This window comes from Schistocerca cancellata, chromosome 9 (genome assembly GCF_023864275.1).
Source record: "Schistocerca cancellata isolate TAMUIC-IGC-003103 chromosome 9, iqSchCanc2.1, whole genome shotgun sequence".
Lineage (NCBI taxonomy): Eukaryota > Metazoa > Arthropoda > Insecta > Orthoptera > Acrididae > Schistocerca > Schistocerca cancellata.
The window spans coordinates 324,217,131-324,236,439 of NC_064634.1; the positions used below are offsets into that span (position 1 = coordinate 324,217,131).

General features: G+C 40.4%; 1 protein-coding gene across 3 annotated transcripts; it reads right to left on the bottom strand.

Annotated features, from left to right (window-relative positions):
- Positions 1-1,922: 1,922 nt before the first annotated feature.
- LOC126101073 (fatty acid-binding protein, muscle-like) lies at positions 1,923-19,025 on the bottom strand. Of its 3 annotated transcripts, none has more exons than XM_049911747.1 (3): positions 18,911-19,018; positions 2,186-2,466; positions 1,923-2,013 (listed from the first exon to the last, which is right to left on the bottom strand). In XM_049911747.1, exons 1-3 carry the CDS (start codon positions 18,990-18,992, stop codon positions 1,963-1,965), a joined length of 414 nt encoding a protein of 137 aa, XP_049767704.1. In that variant the 5' UTR covers positions 18,993-19,018; the 3' UTR covers positions 1,923-1,962. The 3 variants fall into 3 exon arrangements, with proteins under 3 accessions (XP_049767704.1, XP_049767703.1, XP_049767705.1); XM_049911746.1 differs by lacking the exon at positions 18,911-19,018 and adding an exon at positions 4,625-4,760; XM_049911748.1 differs by lacking the exons at positions 1,923-2,013; positions 2,186-2,466 and adding exons at positions 16,175-16,255; positions 16,470-16,750 and having other exon boundaries at positions 18,911-19,025.
- Positions 19,026-19,309: the final 284 nt, after the last annotated feature.

The window sequence follows — 19,309 nt, forward strand, 5'->3', positions numbered from 1 at the left end:
TTCTGTGGTAAGAAAGAAATTATTTTCAATTTGGGGTTGATCTTGTCTTTGGTCACGACACCATGTGGATTCATTAGTTTTATTTTATATTTACTGATTACACAGGTTTGTGATTGATATAGAATAAAGTTCCAGAAATCAATTATTTTCCCGTTCGACGTGGCACTGATTGTGACTCTATCTAGCATTCAGTTTTATGTGATAGCGAATTGGGTGCAAAAAACAGTTTTGCAGTTTAAGGCCCTAGGGTAGCATGGAGAATAGTCTCTGTTCTCATGGCGAATGGCTCAGATAGAAGTGGCAGAAAGCTCTTTGGCTTAAGGAAATTGATGTCCAAATGTAGGTTGTTACAACTTTGCAAACAATTAGGACTCAGCTAGACAAAGTCAGGCTATGGACAGCATTAAAATCACTTTCTAATAATATTCACAAATCTTACTAGCTTCGATATTTCTAACACAATGATGCGGTTCATCAGGGAGTCCGCGTGGTGTGAACGTGAGAAACTGGTATTTTATTTTATTCATTTTTCTCTGCAGATTTGCCCGATATAATGATAAGCATACGTGGGAACAGTTGGCACAGCTAGTGCCTGAGTGACACATGGATGATGTCTCTAAACTCTTAACATTGTGAGAAATCGAATCGTTCACAAGAACAGAACCACCTTCATCTTTATTTCAGAATCACTCGGAAGCACTGACACCTTATTCTTCTTTGCAGGTCTGTTGATGTCACTGTTACTTGAACTGTTCTCAGAACTATAAAAACACTTATTCAGATTGTTATCTGGATCTTTATTCTCATAGGAACATCTGAATAATCATCGTCGCAAATCTCCGAACATATTTTACGTTCGTTAAATTACTTCGGTTTACTGAATAGCGCCACCTCTAGAAGAAACTACAATACGAAAATAGTATCTATTTTACGCATCAAAATATAAACAAAACGCTAGATAGCCAAATTTTGGCCTACATGAAGGCAATCAGTTCTGATACATTGTCTGTTGGTGTAAACACCCAAAAAGACAAAGTAGTAAAAATATATCACAGCAGATGGTATCCACACACAGCGTGTAGAAAAACATGAGCTATCATGACATCTGTCTATAGCGGATGGCGTACGAAACACGAGTAAAATAGGCATTTTCTAAAACGTATTAACTGAGCTAGGAGGAAGATGAACTTCTCTACATATTGTACTGCGATTTCAGCTCTGACTCAAAAGCTGCCACCCACATTTCGTCAACAGTGAGTAATAGATGTAGAAACGCTTCACTTTAAAGTTCAAATGTAATGTTTCGCGAATACAGAAATATGCAAACTATTTTGCTTTTTATCGACAGTGTAGCAGTGAGACGCTGAGTGCACATAAGTGTTTCTCTAGTATAATCGATTTTCAATTCTTTAGTTTACTGCCGTTAGTGGAATCCCTGTGGTTTCAGTAGTTCAACCAGATTTTGTACAATAATCTTCTATCACATATTTTACACTTATTTCATCCCTCTTCTTTGAACTTATGGTTTCAGGTAATAGTTTTTGCCTCATAAAGAATTAAAGAGAAGAGGAACTGTAGTGTGATCTACCTAAAATAACCAATAACGTCACTTACAGCACTGTGCAGTCGCATTGTCGTTTTGCCACATCAAATTTTTACATAACTGGATCACATTGTGCCATCATCAGTGACAGATGTAAGCGTCCTTGCAAGTTCCGTATCAAGTAGCATCAGTTAAAAGCAGAAAATGCTGTTAGTGCAAGTAAATAGTCAGTTCTTTCTTTGTTAGATCCCCATGTAGCTCGCTCCGAGCGACAATAACATTATTTTAACCAATGTCTAAATTAAAATTTTATCCAGATGCCAGATCTAGGAAATGAAAGAGAAAACCCCGTCTCACAGGTAAAAATTTTATTTTTAGTGTTACAATAATATAAAAATATAAATAAATTATAAAATGTCTTAAACAGCATTGTAGATTCTCTTTGCCGTGACGCTTCCGAAGGTGTAAGTCTGCAACAAAAAATACATCAAGATGTTTGTACAGTCTATAAATACATACGAAACATTACAAGTCGCTGATCAATACAAGACTTCAAATCTGTATTATTACCATCTCAAAATTAACCTCTAAATCAAGAGAACTTTCAATTGGGTGATATGAGCTTGGTAAAATGTGACGTACCACGACCAGCTGCTGAGGGCTGAAGCTCTTCTCAAGGGTCACGGTCTTGCCATCCTCGCCTTTCTCGACCTTGAGCAGCGTGTGGTCGCCCTTGAGGGAGACGGTGCTCTTCCACTTGCGGCCCAGGATCTCCTCTGCAAACTCCTCTCCCAGGCGGAAAGTGACACTGGTCTGGTGGTTCCCTGTTTGGGTTGTCTCTGTGTACTTGTCGCCATCCACAGTCAATGTCACTCGAGCATTCGTCTTCAGGGCTACCTGCTTGTGGGCTGGGTCTGTCACACCTGCAAAAAAAGAACACATAACTTATGGACACAAAATATTGTCGTTGGATTAGGGTAAAGTAACCTACCATCTCCAAGTTACAGTCTTCAACTACACATCTTGACGATAGAACGAAATAGAAATAATTTGCCTGTACTTGTTTCTGCACCTCTTTAGCAGAATGATATCTTAAAACTTCATACCAGAAGCAGAGGCAGAAACTAGATAACTGTTTTCTTGCACACACTTTGGAATCTTGTGTGATATATTCGTGTGCCTTTTCTTGAACTAAATGTTTGAAACAAACATAAACAACTGAATATTGTAAGAGAAAATGGAATGGTTTTAATCCATATTGATTTATTAGTTCTATGTAGCTCAGTCAGCTAATGAGTAATGTAGCATAGCACTGTTGCGAATAGGAATTGGTCTAACATACAATTTAGGCAGGATTTGATTGTTCACGCACAGTGACATGTATCCCATGTGAAGTACGAAATAAGTGTGTCAGCTAAATTTGGACTGCAGTGATACAAGTCAAGTGTGTGTGCTGTCGACGACGATGAAGCAGAGAATGGAGTGGGTGAAATACAATGACGATCGTAGCCTACTCGTGGCAAAGAGCATCATTTGTATTATTTCTATCCATCCACCAAGCGAGTCACTGCCATATCACAGGACCTCACTCGATGAGTAATTGTCGGGATTCATGGTTTGTTCAACACAATGACGTAAAGTCTGGCCATCAGAAATCTTATAATCCTCTTTTCTCTCTTTGAAAGCTACATCTAACAATAAAATTTTTCACATATTATGTCTTGAACCGGCGACTCCAAGAATACCACCGTGAAAACGTGCGTTAGGACAATGGACTGTGGGGGAAAATAACTGTAGCTAGTAGAAGAGTATTACTGGGAAGCTTACAGACCTTCATGGGTACATAAGTCTTATCAATAAAGACTATCTGCTTCACAAAATATTTGTCAGGTAATATTACTGAGGACTGTTTCCAGACCTAGAACTGCAGCTTTACACCATGAATAGTCTTATCAGAAAGGAAGGTGTAATGGGAAACAGTTTACCACTGATATGTTTTTGCACTTTAGGACATGCTCTTATTTTTTTTACTATTAGAAGTGTATGGTCTGCCGTCTGCATACTAGGCTGGAACGCACATTCCGCTAATGACACTACTTACAACCGCATGTACCGTAGTGAAACATATACAGTTACGACATCCAGTCAAAATATGTACGATGTGGTTTAGAAGAAGACTATCAATTTGAAAAATAACACTTATATTGGTGCTTTATGCAGTTCATCTCCACACATTCTAAAAGACATGCAGTGTGAATAAAATTCAAGAAATTTAAGGTGGAGATAGTAAATGAAAAGAAAGACACAATGGACAAGAATGTATGGGTTAGGTCCTAATAGCAGATGTCAATGGTTGTATTGTACATGGAGTCTACATAGCACACCAAGTTGCCCACATCGTATTACTATTTTCATGTCTATGTGGCCCTGCAGTTTTGTTTCAGGTTCTGAAGATACAGAGCCTATGCTGCCCTCGCAGAACCTATGATACACTACAAAGTAGAACCTAATTTTGAACTTAGGACAATCCGTAGCTTGTGTTGTTGTAACTAGAGCAGTAATCTGACTTTAGTAGATCTCAAACTGTTTGACCTACACCAGATGTAGGAATAACATTTTTGTTTCTCTCGTTATATGTCGACGTAAGTGCCAACGTCGACGGGGCTGTGGACATAACGGTGTGGTGTGACCTCCACACACTATAGAAGCACCACAGGAACCCAAATGCTTCTAAATGCGGGTCTAGTTTATTAACCAATACACCATTTCACAAACGGCTAAACAGAGTTTATTCTACTTTTCAACAGCAATAATACTGTGCTCCGTAAAAATAGTTAAGTGACTACGTAAACATCAGAAACGGGAAAAAAAGAAAGCAAAGATACACGCATGGAACGTTTTCGTCACTGGAGTATATCAAAGGAGAATTACATCACATGTTAGTCGATGATTGTTCTTTTACGATGAACAAGCACCAATAATTCTCTTATGGAATAATAACTTTTTTCTTTTCCCATTGGAAAGAAGCCAGAAAATTATCACGTAAACCGACCGTAATCCTTTCTGATAGTCAGTACTCACCGTAGACGTCAAACATGGCCTCAACATTCTGCTGGCTACCCAGGTCCAGTTCATACGTCTTCCCAGAGAACTGCTTCACCATTTTTCCTGCGGTTCTACGGACGTCAGTTGCGGTTCTGTGACTTCAGAAGTCCTAATGTCTTGCGGTGGAACAGAAGATCTTTTATGTTGATGTAAACGGCTCCACGCCTTGTGTAGTCGTAACCGACAGAGATAAGAAAACATCCTGCCATAAAGTAGTAATTTCCCACGTGCTATTTTGTGATGATCTGATTCGTTCCACTTGATTACAGAGATAATGCTGTTGCGCCATCTGAACTTCTTATCATATAACGTAAGTGCTTGCTTCCTTGAGATTATCGTTCTCTCTTCCTGTAAGAGAACGCTGTATTGGCAACGCGTGTTGACTCTGTGTATTCGAATTGAAATTCATGTATTCTACAATAAATGATTAGGTTTGAATTTAAATCATACTGCCTTGAAGGGAAAGAAGTATATTGACAACGGAATTTAGTGAAGTCAAGTCTGCGAATTAGGTTAGTATATGAGATACTAGAATTGATAGATGGCTTTGCTAACTGAGCAGCTAACTAAATGATTAGGGCCGAAGAATAGATATATAAATGCAAACTGTCAATATCAAGAGAGTCATATCTGGAAACTGGAAATTTATTAACATCAAATGTGAGTTTCAGACTTCAGCCGCCTCTGTTGGAGCACATGTCTGAAGTTAAAGTTTGTGTGAAAGTAAAATACGAACTATAAGCACTTCGGACAGGAAGAGATTGTAAGCCTTTTGAATAGAGGGGAACTCGTTGCAGAACGGGATAGCGGGGCACAATGGGTGAATTTCAACGCCGGGTATGCTGTTAATTGTTAATTGTATACCCTAAAATGAGACATTGCCTTTAAGTGCATGGAGTGTGTTACACGTTAGTTATTTAATGCGTTTAAATAAGTCAGCTGTTACACTCCATAAAAGTTGTTAACCTCAAAAGTGCTCTTGGGGCGGAACGGGACGGGGCAGAATGGGATAGTGTCCTGTTCTGCCCCGTCATATTTTGATGCAAGTAGAAAGCAAACCCAGCCTGGATGTTCATGGATGCCAGACTCTCCCAACCAGCCATGTTAGACGAACAACTCAGCTTTCCAGATATCGCCCGATGCTGTCATTCCAGTCCCACTAATCTGTCAAAATACTCGGCGGACTACAAGACGTAAAGGAAAAACCGTCGTATTAACAGATTCTCCTTATAAGAAGGAACTGCAGAATGTTGTCGCACGTAAAGTAGGCCTACAGAAAGGAGCAGGGTGCACAAATATAAACAATGTCAGGACAGAGACGTCAGATGCAATGCAACGTAAGGCAAAAATATCAAACTGTGCCCCCCCCCCCCCCAAAAAAAAACAGAGGACATCAAAGACCTTAAGAAAAATAAAAGGAAGAATATGATGGAGAAGAGAGAATCGGAGAGAGAAGATGCTGAGTGTCTCTACTGTGGGGACTTCTACTTCGTTTCTAATGAGGGCTGGGTCGCATGCCAGAATGGGCACACAATTCATGTGCTGGCATAGACAGTGAAGATGAAGAGGAAACACTGATTTGTGACTATTGTCGAAAGGGCTAGTAGTTAGTGGTTTGGTGGTTATTGAGCATTGTACATTTTTCAGAATGACATTAAAATATTTTCTTATTTTGAAGAATCACTTTTTAATTGTTTAAATTACACATTCCGTAGTCTGAATTGCCTGTTATTCAACATTTTGTCATTGTTTAATACGATATTCATAATTCAAATTCAACGTTTATGCAATAATTTAACAAAAAATACCCTTATCCCATTCTGCCTTGTGGGTGGTATGGAACGGGAAATATGCAAGACTTTCTTTGAAAAATTATAAAAAATGCAAAATGTTTATAGTTTTAAGTGATTTTAAAATAAGGTACATTAGGTTACACTACAAGGTGTTTTTTTTATCACTTTGAGAAGTGTTTCCTCAGTTTATAGAAATTGTTACACATTAAGTATCCCGTTCCTCCCCGAGTTCCCCTAGTGCCGTAGTAGGACGCTTACGATTAGATAGTAGATCGCATAACATATGCGAGGAAAGAAATGTATTGCAGAATTTAAATAAAAGAAGAAGTCGATTGATATGGCAGAAATCGAGGCAGTAAGGATCAGTCGATTTCGTAATGAACTGTAGGAAGCATAAATTGTACAGACAGACAAAGCCTTCACTATAGCACGCGGTCTGATAACCGTGTAGGTCGCAATATTTATGGAGAGAATGAGAGGCTAACACAGGATAGACAAGTGTGGGGACCTGCATCAAACCAGTCATCACAAATCAAACATGTTCTAAAACAGACAGTCCCCGAATGAATCATAAGCCAGACATTGTATACACTACAGATTTAGTAAGTGGATAATATATTTAGATGTGATATTAGTACTTCTTTATAAGTTCAGATGTGTGTAAATTACGTCTGGATATCGTTTGGAGGGAGTAACTTGTATGCACAAGTTCACACCTACACTTTGACATCAATGCAGTCTGGAAATACTGTGAAAGAAAAAAGGGCCACTTTGTCCACTGTTAACCACGTGCCATGTAATAAGAGCCTCCTACTACGCGACGAAATTTCACAGACTCAAAATCTGATCAGGATTTAAGAATTAAACAACATGCTCTCTTATTATGGTTGAGTTTGTTTTCTTGGACAGTCTGTTTTATTACGGGAAAAATACAGTATGGATTCTCCAACGAATATCTTTTAGAGAATCGAAATATGTCATGCTTTGAACCATACTATTTGCCATAACTGTTTCAAGAAATATTGTCTCAGTAAGAATGGTCCCCTAAGCATTTTTATTGTTCCTTCTTCGTATTAACTTATTTCACCAGTTGTAAAAACGCATTTCAGAATTTTATGTTGTAATACAAGTAATTTGAAATGTTTAAAACATCGTAACTATTGTGAAATGGACCCCTCTGATGGCATTAGGCGAACATTTAATTAAATTGAAGAAGTACTATAGCCGCTAATTATGAAGGTCCCCTGGACATTACAAAACGAGAGACTTGGTTCATAATAGGGTGCATGATGAGATGAACAGCAGCACGTGCTCTGCAGGTGTTCCCATGTTGGTCCAAAGTTTGTTAAGGAGTTTTTGTGGTAGGGCGTTCCATTCCTCCACCAACGTCTTTGACAACTGCTCAATGCTTGTTGGTTCATGTGAACATGTTGCAGTGCGTATGTCTACCGCATACCAGAAGTATCGATAAGATTTAAGTTGGGGAAAAAGGCAGGCCAGTCCATTCGCCGTTTAGTCTCTTGTTACAAGAGCTGCTCTGCCTATACAGTCCAATGCGGCTGCCCGTTGCAATCCACGAATGTGATATCAGGATGACAATAACGTTTAGCGGTCAGTGTACCATGTTCAAAGATTTGGAGATCAGTATATCCATCCAACTTTACCTCCCCACACTATACACAATGGCACCTGGGCTACCAAGACGGTTATGTTTGACATTGTTCATGGGTGCATTTCGTGTTTGCACATCTCACTGAACTAGGATATGATGGTATGTCCACAATCACTACTCCATATGCTCTCATCTGAGAAGAGCGCGTGAGCCCTTCTCCTAGTTGATCCACTCCCTATGCTCTTGACACCATCGCAAATGGTGCCGCCATGTGTGGGTGGTCAACAGAGCACAGCGTACTGGTAGTTGGACAAAGAGTCCATCCCTATGCACCGAGCGAGATGACACAGTGGTTAGCACAGTGGACTCGCAAAATGGTTCAAATGGCTCTGAGCACTATGGGACTTAGCTTCTGAGGTCATCAGTCTCCTAGAACTTAGAACTACTTAAACCTAACTGACCTAAGACATCACACACATCGATGCCCGAGGGAGGATTCGAACCTGGGACCGTAGCGGTCGCGCGGTCCAGACTGTAGCGCCTAGAACCGCTCGGCCACCCCGGCCGGCCCACTGTACTCGCATTCGGGATGATGACGAGCGTTTCACCAATGAAGATCGTTTCATTAATAGCTATAACCCAATATGTGGCTGTACGCTTTCCCGGCGTAAACTGTTGGTGAAGGCTTCTCGAGTCTCCAGCGAGGTGGTAGCGTTGATATCTCGCGGCGTTTCGGGAAGTGTCATACTCGTCGCCGTGGCTGGTGTTGTTGAGGCCCCCCAGCAGTGTCGGTGACAGTAGGAGGGCTTTTGTTGCCCTATGAAAGTAACCTGATCACAAGGATGTAGTCTCGCAAATATGTTGACAGAGGGAGGTGAACGGGAGGTGGGGGGCGTGGCGTCAAGACGGCCCGGTTCCCTCCTGTCGTCTGAATGAAATTACACATGCCGTATACTGAAACTGAAAGATACAAGGAGCAATCAAAAAATTTCTATTTAGGAACATTGTTGTAGCGTATAGGCAACGTGGGCAAGCCTGATGCGGATATGTTTGCATGCGATCAGTGTGCCATTCGTATCTTTTCGACGGGCATCCGAAAAATGCGGAAACATGAACTAAGACTATATTTTTACTACATACATCCAAACAGGACCGACGTGCTGTTACTATTTACTTGGATGCCGAAGAACAAACACTGGTAGACACACATCATGGAATAAGGAAAGTGTATGGGGCAGCATATCTGTCGAAAAGCACTGCTGTGGAATGCTGCAACAAGGGGTGCTGCTGTTTATGATAACACACGTCCCCATACCGCAAATGTCGTAATGCAGCAGTTTAGCCAACTCAAGTGGGAGACATTCGAGCAACAGCCATATATTCATGTACCCTCCCCACGTGATATAACACCTTTGCTCCCTTAAAAAAAGGCCCCCAAGGATCGTAGTGTCCCGTCAGACAGGGATGTGCAGCAGGCAGTAACAGACTTGTTCACGAATAAGGACGTGGTATCGGGTAACTTCAACCTAGTGCGTCGGTAGTATGATTGTCTCAATGTACATGGAGATTTTTCCTTAGTAGTTTTCAAATTCTGGTCTGTACAGCCTTCGATTGGAAACTTTTTGATGGCTCTTTACATTTTGATTTTCAGCCATACGACGAAAAAGTTATATGCGCTATTGTTAGTCAACAATATCATCAGTAGATTCAAACGATCGATATATCGATAGCACTGTCGGCTATCGCCGATTCCTGCTCAATCCAAAACCAACCATTGAAAATTGTTGGTCTTACTTCATTTCAGTAGTTTTGTTAACGAGTTTATTTCGTACTGGCAGTTGAATCTAATGTAAGTCCTGCTGTTTATTGTCTTGTGCTGTGTGCTGTTCTGATAGTTCCTAATTATGGATATGTTGTAACGAGAGAGTAAAGAAAATCTGATTTTAATTCGTCCGCTAGCGTCATGGTAAGTTTAAAATACGTAAGCATTACTATAATAGCCTAATAATTTAACAGCTGTTTACCTTTGGCACTGGAGTTGGTATTTGGAGACGGGTAAAACTTTGTGGGTGCAATATTTTAGTATTTCATAATGCCGCGGAACGGTAAATATCATTAAAAATAATATAAAATTATATTTGGTGCATAGAAGTACAAACCTGCATTTTCTGTGTCGAACAAAAATCTCGTTGATCAACACAAATATCGACCAAACGTCGATGGTTGCATTTATTTACAAAATTTCCTCAAAATTTTATTATTATTAGCCCTAATGGCAAAATATCGCCCGATCTTGTCACCCAGACAGTACTCAATTATAAAAAAACCATTTACGATACGTAACCAGTGTGTGTGTGTGTGTGGGGTGGGGGTGGGGGTTAGGAATTGCGGAAGGCCCACCACAGCACATTCTGTGGTTAGTTCGTTGCTAAAAGATTTTTTCAGCACGCTGCTTGAATTCGTCCCTCCCTCCTTTCGTCCATAATCTATTTACGCTCTTGTAATACTATCATAACTGAAACCACGAATTCCCTGCACAATTAAATCCAAAAATATGAATGCATTCATGCAATGTCAGATGACGAAACAGCATGCAGTACCAGAATTTAATTTTTTGTTGTGATGTATTTTTGTTTGTTTGGAAACAATGTGCAATAACTAGGTTTTCCAAATTTTCCACCTAACATGGTAGGTCTGTGCCTAGAGCATTGAGCTAGCTGTACCTGGATTTGAAAGGTGTTGTGTTTCGAATCATCCTCTGGCAACCTTGAAAATGGTTTTCTATGGATTCCGATTTTCAATTTAGGCAAATGCTGGGATTGGTCCCTTATCATAGGTGACAGCCAATTCCTTACGAATTTCTTATTTTTCTGACAGATTCCTATTACCTTGAAGATGCAACCTGATTAAATAAAAAAAAGCTGCATCGAAGGCGAGCCAAACACCTCCTCAGAGACTACTGGCAGTAGAATCCATACTTACTTTCGATTGATGCTAGCGACCAGTATTTTGTACTATGTGTCTGTGCATAAAGATTGCTCACTTGTAATGCGGAAATATATCATACTTTCCAGTGTTACCACAAGAACGATGTTCTACTGTGAAAAGTCTTATTCGTAATAGCCTTACACACTGAGATCTACTATCAAAACACTACCACATTTGTAAAAAAAACGTCATACAAACGACAATTTATGCTGTATATCGTAGAGGAGTTTATTGGCATCAAAGATTGTATAACCATATCATCGTGGGTAAATACAAACTTATTTATGAGTTCGCTTACAGTAGAAGACTAGCTGAAAATAATGCAGGAACCAATTTTAAGATCCCAAAACTGTAGCTCATAGAATTTATGTAATCCGTTTGCTTCGTAAATAAGTTTGATTGTTACAGTTTCAAGTTATTAATAATAAATTTTTAAGAAAACTTGATCACTTGGGGAAGCTGAAGTATTGTAACTAAATTAGTTTTTAAAATTTGAGATTGAATCGAGTAAATTTGGGATGCTTTAACGTAGTGAAGAAATTATGGTCTGGGTTCACATAAGTCGTCAATTTAAATACAAGATTATAGTAGGAGAAATATAACTATTGTCAAAAGAGATTTGAACCCATTTAACTTTATGTGTAATTCAGCTCAACGTTAAGATTCTTCTGCTCTGCGATGGTGATCCGTATACTAAAAGACTGTTTCTTTAGCAAAGAGGCAATACATCATATTCGAATTTTAATTCATTTTCCAACAGAGTGAAGTTATCATACTACCAAATACAGAATAACGTAATGGCGCAGTTTGGTATTTTCTCTACATAGATTGTTCTGAAACTATCCGTTCATATTAATAGAAGGGGTAGAGACCATCAAAACAAATATATCTACATCTCATACATATGGTCCCTGATGGCAGTTTCAGATGCTAGAAACGATTTACACAGAAGGTAGCTTAGCATACTAATTGCAGAACTGGCAGTCACATGAACTGCTCGAATGCGCGACTATTGGCCTGCATGCACGCAGTACATCGTTGGACCATTGACTGTGATGTACATTTGAAGATTGCAGGCACCTCCGGAATGGTACCAACAGTGACAGCATTTCTAGTGACGATGTCTTCTTCAGTTTCCAGAACAATTTCGTCCACCAGTTGTTCCATATGACCTCAGAGGAAGAAATCCACACACATGAGGTTAGGTGACTTCGGTGGCCAGGCCACATGGACACCCTGGCCAAGTCATCGATTCTCGAAGGTGGCTCTCTGATGATTCCCTCACAGCAATGCTGAAGTGGGCTGGCATCCCGTGGTGCTGGAAGTATGATATTTAGAGGTACATCCTGTAGAGTCTTGTACCATAAGGAAGCGAGGGAGAGGGTGTTGTTATAGGTGGCCAGTATCCTATTCTACAAGATATGTGCACATGTGAATTAATAAGGTTCTTTATTTACATGAACACTAATTTGTTACTTAATTGGAATAGAGTCATTTTTTATGGTACAAGCTCATCCATAATAGTCCTCTTTCAGACAATATCGGTGATCTTGCAATAATCTGACGCTGTCTACTGTCATAGCCTGAGCCGAGAACAAGGCCCACACTGAAATGAATGACATATGTGAAACTGGAGTGTGAGTTAGTGACTGAGTTAGTGAGGCCATCCAGTCAGCAGTCTCGGCCTAAATACTTGCTGTCGATAGGGCGTTGCCGGCATGTTGCAAGCGAGTCTGTCTCTGGCCTGAGATAGGCGCACTTGATTTAGTGCCTACTATCAATCTTCGTATTACATCTTTGCGGACAGGTGTTCTGGCACAGATTACGCCAGCACACATCCTCCAGAAGGTCTTGCGACACATGTCCCATGAAGATGCGGAATCCCTGTCCTTTGAGGTGGACTAGAATAAATAAGGAGTATAGTCCAACCAGCCTAATAGCAAGAATGCTCGCCCACACACTAGCACTGAATCACTGTTGATCAATACGAGGTCAAGTAACTCGTGGATTCACATGTACCAAAACATGCAAATTGAGGATATTTTAATGTCAGTTCACATGACCAGTCAGCGACTCTGACACAACAGCTTATGTCAGTACCACTAGCTAAATCTTCCGTAACAAGGCGACTTCACATTCCATGTATTATGTACTTGTTTTGATGTTCTCTGTCCCCTGTATTATCTGAAGGAGTAGTTCCGAAACATGGAGAATGTATGTTAGTTACACTTTTTTGATACAAGTGTTTCTTGCTTAATTTTTTAGATGAAATACTTTTTATATGAACACCGCCCAAAAGCTGATTATATACACAAACTTAATAACTAAATATATTTGTTTCAGCATCATATCAAAAATATGATCATTTTTAAGATCTCCTTTAACAAACTGCACCCCCCCCCTCCTTTGACAAATGACAAATTCCTGACTACATCCTAGCTTGAAGAAAACCATTCCAAATATAGTGATATCGATATGCACTAAATCCTGGTATTTTTATTCTTTCACAGTCGATTTCAAAATTTGGATAAAGATTATCGGCGCATTCTTCTTTCGTTGAAATGGGTGAAATTTGGAAGCATGGAATTTTGAAATCCGAATTTTCGGATTACCATTCCACACATCAAAACATTACTCCATGAGGAACATATTTGCGAGTAGTCTCCTTGAATAGAGCAGACCGTATGCTTGTGAAAGATTATTTTGTGACCTTAATCTTCATCATATGAAGTTACAATTTCAAGTGACAAAAGCAAAGATAAGCGACTTTAGAGAAAATAAACTGTAGGGATAAATGGTTCAAATGGCTTTGATCACTATGCGACTTAACTTCTGTGGTCATCAGTCGCCTAGAACTTAGAACTACTTAAACCTAACTAGCCTAAGCACATCACACACATCCATGCCAGAGGCAGGATTCGAACCAGCGACTATAGCAGTCACGCGGTTCCACACTGAAGCACCTAGAACCGCACAGCCACTGCGGCCTGCTACTGGTCTTTCGTTTCTTCGTTATCCCCCATTAGTTAAGACTGAATAGTTGATAAGGGGCCCTTGCAAGCACATTTTTAAAGTTTAATAGCTTCCATGCCTCATTTATTTGTTGTCATATTCATATTGATTTTGCGGGTCCTTTTTGGGACACCCACTGGTTGGTAGTTATTGATGCGCACAGCAACTTCCCCTTTGTTGTGTCGCAGCAGGAGTCGGCCATGCAAAGAAGCATGGTGGGGAGGAGACTGACGGTCCGCGCAAGAGCGACAGTTAGCAAGCAAATTATCAATTTGTTTACAATGCCGACCCAAGTGCAGTGACGACGGGCTAATTGCTTCATCCGTACTATACCCCAATGACCAGCGTGCAGTAATCGGAGGATTTCCAATTGCAGCGAACGAGGTACAACCACACGAGACTGATCATTGATAGATTGTAACAAAATATCACCATGGTGTACAGACAAGTTGATCACATTGAACAAGTGGATCACAAATCTGCGTAGTAGAAGAAGGCCATTGAGTACGAATATACTGCAAAAGACTCTGTAAAGAAGCATTGGCGGCCGTCGAAGAAGCAATGCGACGAAAATCCACCGGAAAACCATCAGCTAATTCCTTATCCTGCGAATCAATAAACATGCATGACAATTCGGAAGAATCAAACCCGTCATCAGGACCGATAGGGAGGCGAAACAAAGCATCGGCATTGCCATGCTGGGCTGTAGGACGAAACAAAAAATTATGTCATTATAGTTAGACAAATACGAGGACCAACGTTGCAACTTTTGGGCAGTACGGGCTGGAACTGTCTTTGGCGGATGAAACAACGACGTCAAAGACTGATGCTCGGTGACCTAATAGAACTTGTGACCGTACAAAATATCCTGAAACTTGGCCACTCCATAGATAATAGCTAAAGCTTCTTTCTCGATTTGAGAATAGTTTTTCTGGGCCGAACTGAGCAAATTAGACGCAAAAGCGATAGGATGATCGACAGAATTAATGCGGTGCAGGAGAACCTCTCCAATGGCGTGAGAAGATGCATTGACAGCCAAAACAACTGGTTTGGAAGAATCGAAAGGAATCAAACTGCCATCAAAGCAGATTTGAGCTTGTGGAAAGCAGCGTCGCATTCCGAAGACCAAACAAAAGGAACGTTCTTATCCATAAGGCGATGCAAAGGCGCTGCAATCTGTGCTGCATTTGGTATGAACCGAACATAATATGTAATTTTCTCCAACACAGACTGAAGTTCTTTCAAGTTTCTGGGTGCCGGCAAGCCTCTAATCGCACTGAGATGTGACAGCGAGGGGTGGATACCCTGCCCGTTAATCATGTGTCCTAAATACTGAATATGTTAAGACTGGGAGGAAGCCGGACCTCGCTACACGTTGTACTCTGATTTCAGGCCCACTCGAAGTCTATAACCCACATTTCATCAACAGTGAGTAATAGATGCAGAAAGACTTCACATCAAAATTCGAATGTCTGTTTCGTGAATACAGAAATATCCTGCCATTTGTGTTTTTGTTCATCAGTGTAGTAGATGGCCGGATTGCACACAAATCGTTCTCCAGTTGAAGTGATTTTCCATTACTCAGGTTAACATTAGTGGAACCTCTATGGTTTCAGTAGGTTCTACCCACTTTGCATGGGATTCTTCTGTCACAGATTTTACATCTCTCACATCCCTATCTTTTTTGGAACCACTGCTTTTAGGTTATCATTTACGCCTACTTAAATGCCTAAAAAATGATAAGGAATGCAAGAAACTGTTCAATGATCTAGTGTGAACTGGCAACTAATGGCACTCACAGAACTGTACAATCCTGTGTAATTTTCTCGAGTACTGTTTCTACATAAGTGTATGATATTGTACCTTCATCAGTGACAGTAATGAACATCTGTGCAAGTTTAATTTTAAGTAAGTATTGCTGAAAAACAGAGAACGCTATTATTGTAGCTTAAGAGTCATTTCTTCTTCTATTACATCCTGTAGCTAGTTCCAAGGTATAGTAACATAATTCAAACCAATTTGTAATTTAACATTATATCTAGATGACAGATCTAGGAAATTAAAGAGAAAAACCATGATTTACACATAGAAAATTTTATTTTTAATGTTACAGTAAAACAGCAATATAAATAAAGTAGAACACGAATTATCTTAAACAGCCTTGTAGATTCTCTTCGCGGAAACGCTTCCAAAGGTGTAAGTCTGCAACATAAAGTACGTCGAGACGTTAGTGCAGTACATAAACATGAACCAATCATTTCAAGTGACTGATAAATAAAAGACATGAAATCAATACTATTCCGGCTGAGTAATGTCAAAATTAATCTCTTAATCAAGAGAACTTTGATATTGCGGCAGACGAGCCTGGCAAAAATTCTGTATTATACTAGTAAGGAGAGCTACAGAAGTGACGTACCACGACCAGCTGCTGAGGGCTGAAGCTCTTCTCGAGGGTCACGGTCTTGCCATCCTCGTCTTTCTCAACCTTGAGCAGCGTGTGGTCGTCCTTGAGGGAGACGGTGCTCTTCCACTTGCGGCCCAGGATCTCCTCTGCAAACTCCTCTCCCAGGCGGAAAGTGACGCTGGTCTGGTGGTTCCCAGTTTGGGTTGTCTCTGTGTACTTGTCGCCATCCACAGTCAATGTCACTCGAGCCTTCGTCTTCAGGGCTACCTGCTTGTGGGCTGGGTCTGTCACCCCTGCAAAATAAGTACACGTAGCATATGGACACAAAATATTGCCGTTGGATTAGGGGTAGGTATCCTACTATCTCTAAGTAACACTCTCTGACTACATATCTTGATGACAGAATGAAACAAAAGGTAATTTGCCTGTACTTCTTTCTGCAACTCTCTAGCACAGTGGTATTTTGAAACTGTATGCCAGAATCAGAACCAGAAACCAGACACCTCTGTTTCTTTTTCCACACCCTTTGTAATCGTATGTGCTATATGCATGTACCCCATCCACAACTAAATGTTTTGAAACAAACATAATCAGATGAGCATCGTAAGAGTAATTGGAATGATTTGAAGTATGTAGTACTTTGTGGTCTCTAGGTAATTCAATAAGCTAATAAATAAATTACTATGGCACAGTTTCCATAACAAAACTGTCTAACCAACAAATTGGGCAGATTTGTTGATTTGTTTCTTCTTGTGCAATTACACATTTCGTCAGTGAAGTGGGAAGTAAATATTTTAGTTAACTGTGGACTGCTGGATTCGTATACATGTGTACTTGTCGCCATCCACAGTCAGTGTCACTCGAGCCGTCGTCTTCTGGGCTACCTGCTTGTGGGCTGCTGGAATCGTATTCATAGTAACATCACATAACTAATGCGGAGGTATTGAATAGAATTGGTGAGGAGAGGAGCTTGTGGCACAACTTGACTAGAAGAAGGGACATGTTCTGAGACATCGAGGGATCACCAATTTAGTATTGGAGGGCAGCGTGGAGGGTAAAAATCGTAGAGGGAGACCAAGAGATGAATACACTAAGCAGATTCAGAAGGATGTAGGCTGCAGTAGGTACTGGGAGATGAAGAAGCTTGCACAGGTTAGAGTAGCATGGACAGCTGCATCAAACCAGTCTCAGGACTGAAGACTACAACAACAACAGTAACATGTGTCCTGTGTGTGTTGTTAATGACGATGAAACACAGAACGAGGTGAGGGGAACACGATGACAATCATAGTCTACTCGTATCAAAGAGTTGCATCCGTTCACCAGGTGAGTCATTGTCATGTCACAGGTCCTCACTTAATGTGTAACTGTGGATGTCTCATGGTCAACTGAAGACAATGGCGTAAAGTTAGGACATCAGAAAACTTACTCTTTTCTCCCCTTGACAGCTAAATCTAACATGAAAATTTATTTTAATGATAGGGTTCTGAATGTCGACCCCAAGCTGAGCACCATCGCAAAAACTTGCGGTACGACAATGGGCTTCAGGATAAATCGCCTTTTGTTAGTAGGGGAGTATTGCAAGGAAGCTAATAGACCTCTTACGCGTTACCAGAAAAGAATACTAGCTTCACTAACTATTTGTTAGGGAATATTACTGAGGAATAATTCCAGACTTTGAACTGCGTCTTTACACCGTGAAAAATCTGATTAGTGTGTAAGGAGCATTGGGAAACACTTTGCCACTGTCACCTTCTTGCACTTTGGCGTCATGCACTTATTTATTTACTGTTAGAATTGTATGGTCTGCAGTCCACATACTACGACAGAGTGCACATCCAGTTAATGACAAAAGTAACAATCACTGTTATAATAATGACACATACACAATCACGACATTCAATCACAATATGCACAATGCAGTTAGGAAAAACAATACCCATTTGAAGAATAACAGCTCTAGTGATATTTTATGCGATTCATGTCCATAGATTCTATAAGAGATAGATTGGGCATAAAATTGAAGAAATTTTAGGGTGGAGATAGTAAGTGAAAAGAAAGAAGGTACGAAGATGTAGGGGTTAGGTCCGAATCGCAGCTGTCAGTGGTTAGCACGTACATGAAGACTACATAGCATGGGAGATTGCCTACATTGTATTGCTTTTTCCTTGTCTGTATGGTCCTGTGATTATGTTTCAGGTTCTGATGATGTAGTGCCTATGTTGGTGAGGATTTGGACGTAACTGTGGAGTGTGAACTCCACACGCTACAGGAACACCACAGGAACTCTAAGGCTGCATTACCTGATGGGCATTGGAACACAAATGTTCCTGAATGCGACTCTAGTTCTTAACCAATACGCTACCTCACAAGGTCGGCTAAACAGCGTGTATTTTTTTAACACTAGAAACAAGTGAGCACATAATACAACGATATAGTTAGTCTATACTCACCGTAGACGTCAAACATGGCCTCAACATTCTGCTGACTATCCAGGTCGAGCTCGTAGGTCTTTCCAGAGAACTGCTTCACCATTTTTCAGGCGGTTTTACTGATGTCGGCTGTAGTTGGGTGCCTTCAGAAGTCTCATGCCCTGTGATCCAGCAAAAGCTCTTTTATACCGGTACACCGCTGCAAGCCACGTGCAGTTGTGATTGACAGAGATAAGCAAACTTCCTGTTGTATAGTAACGACTTCCCGCGTACAATGTTCTGATTCATTCCATTTGAAGGTTACAGATATTATGCTGTTGCACGACGTGAAGACCTTGTAATATATCTCAAGTGCTTGCTTCCTTGAGATTAGCTCTTTCTCTTCGTGTAAGAGAACGCTGCATTAGCGTTGCATGTAAA

Bases quoted from the DNA above. Each gene is read 5' to 3' on its own strand.
- LOC126101073 (XM_049911747.1), bottom strand. From the start codon at position 18,992: ATGGTGAAGCAGTTCTCTGGAAAGACCTACGAGCTCGACCTGGATAGT. The intron at 2,467-18,910 runs GTGAGTATAGAC...CTTTTTTTGCAG, and splicing joins GGCCATGTTTGACGTCTACG to GTGTGACAGACCCAGCCCAC. The intron at 2,014-2,185 runs GTACGTCACATT...TTTTTGTTGCAG, and splicing joins GCCCTCAGCAGCTGGTCGTG to ACTTACACCTTCGGAAGCGT.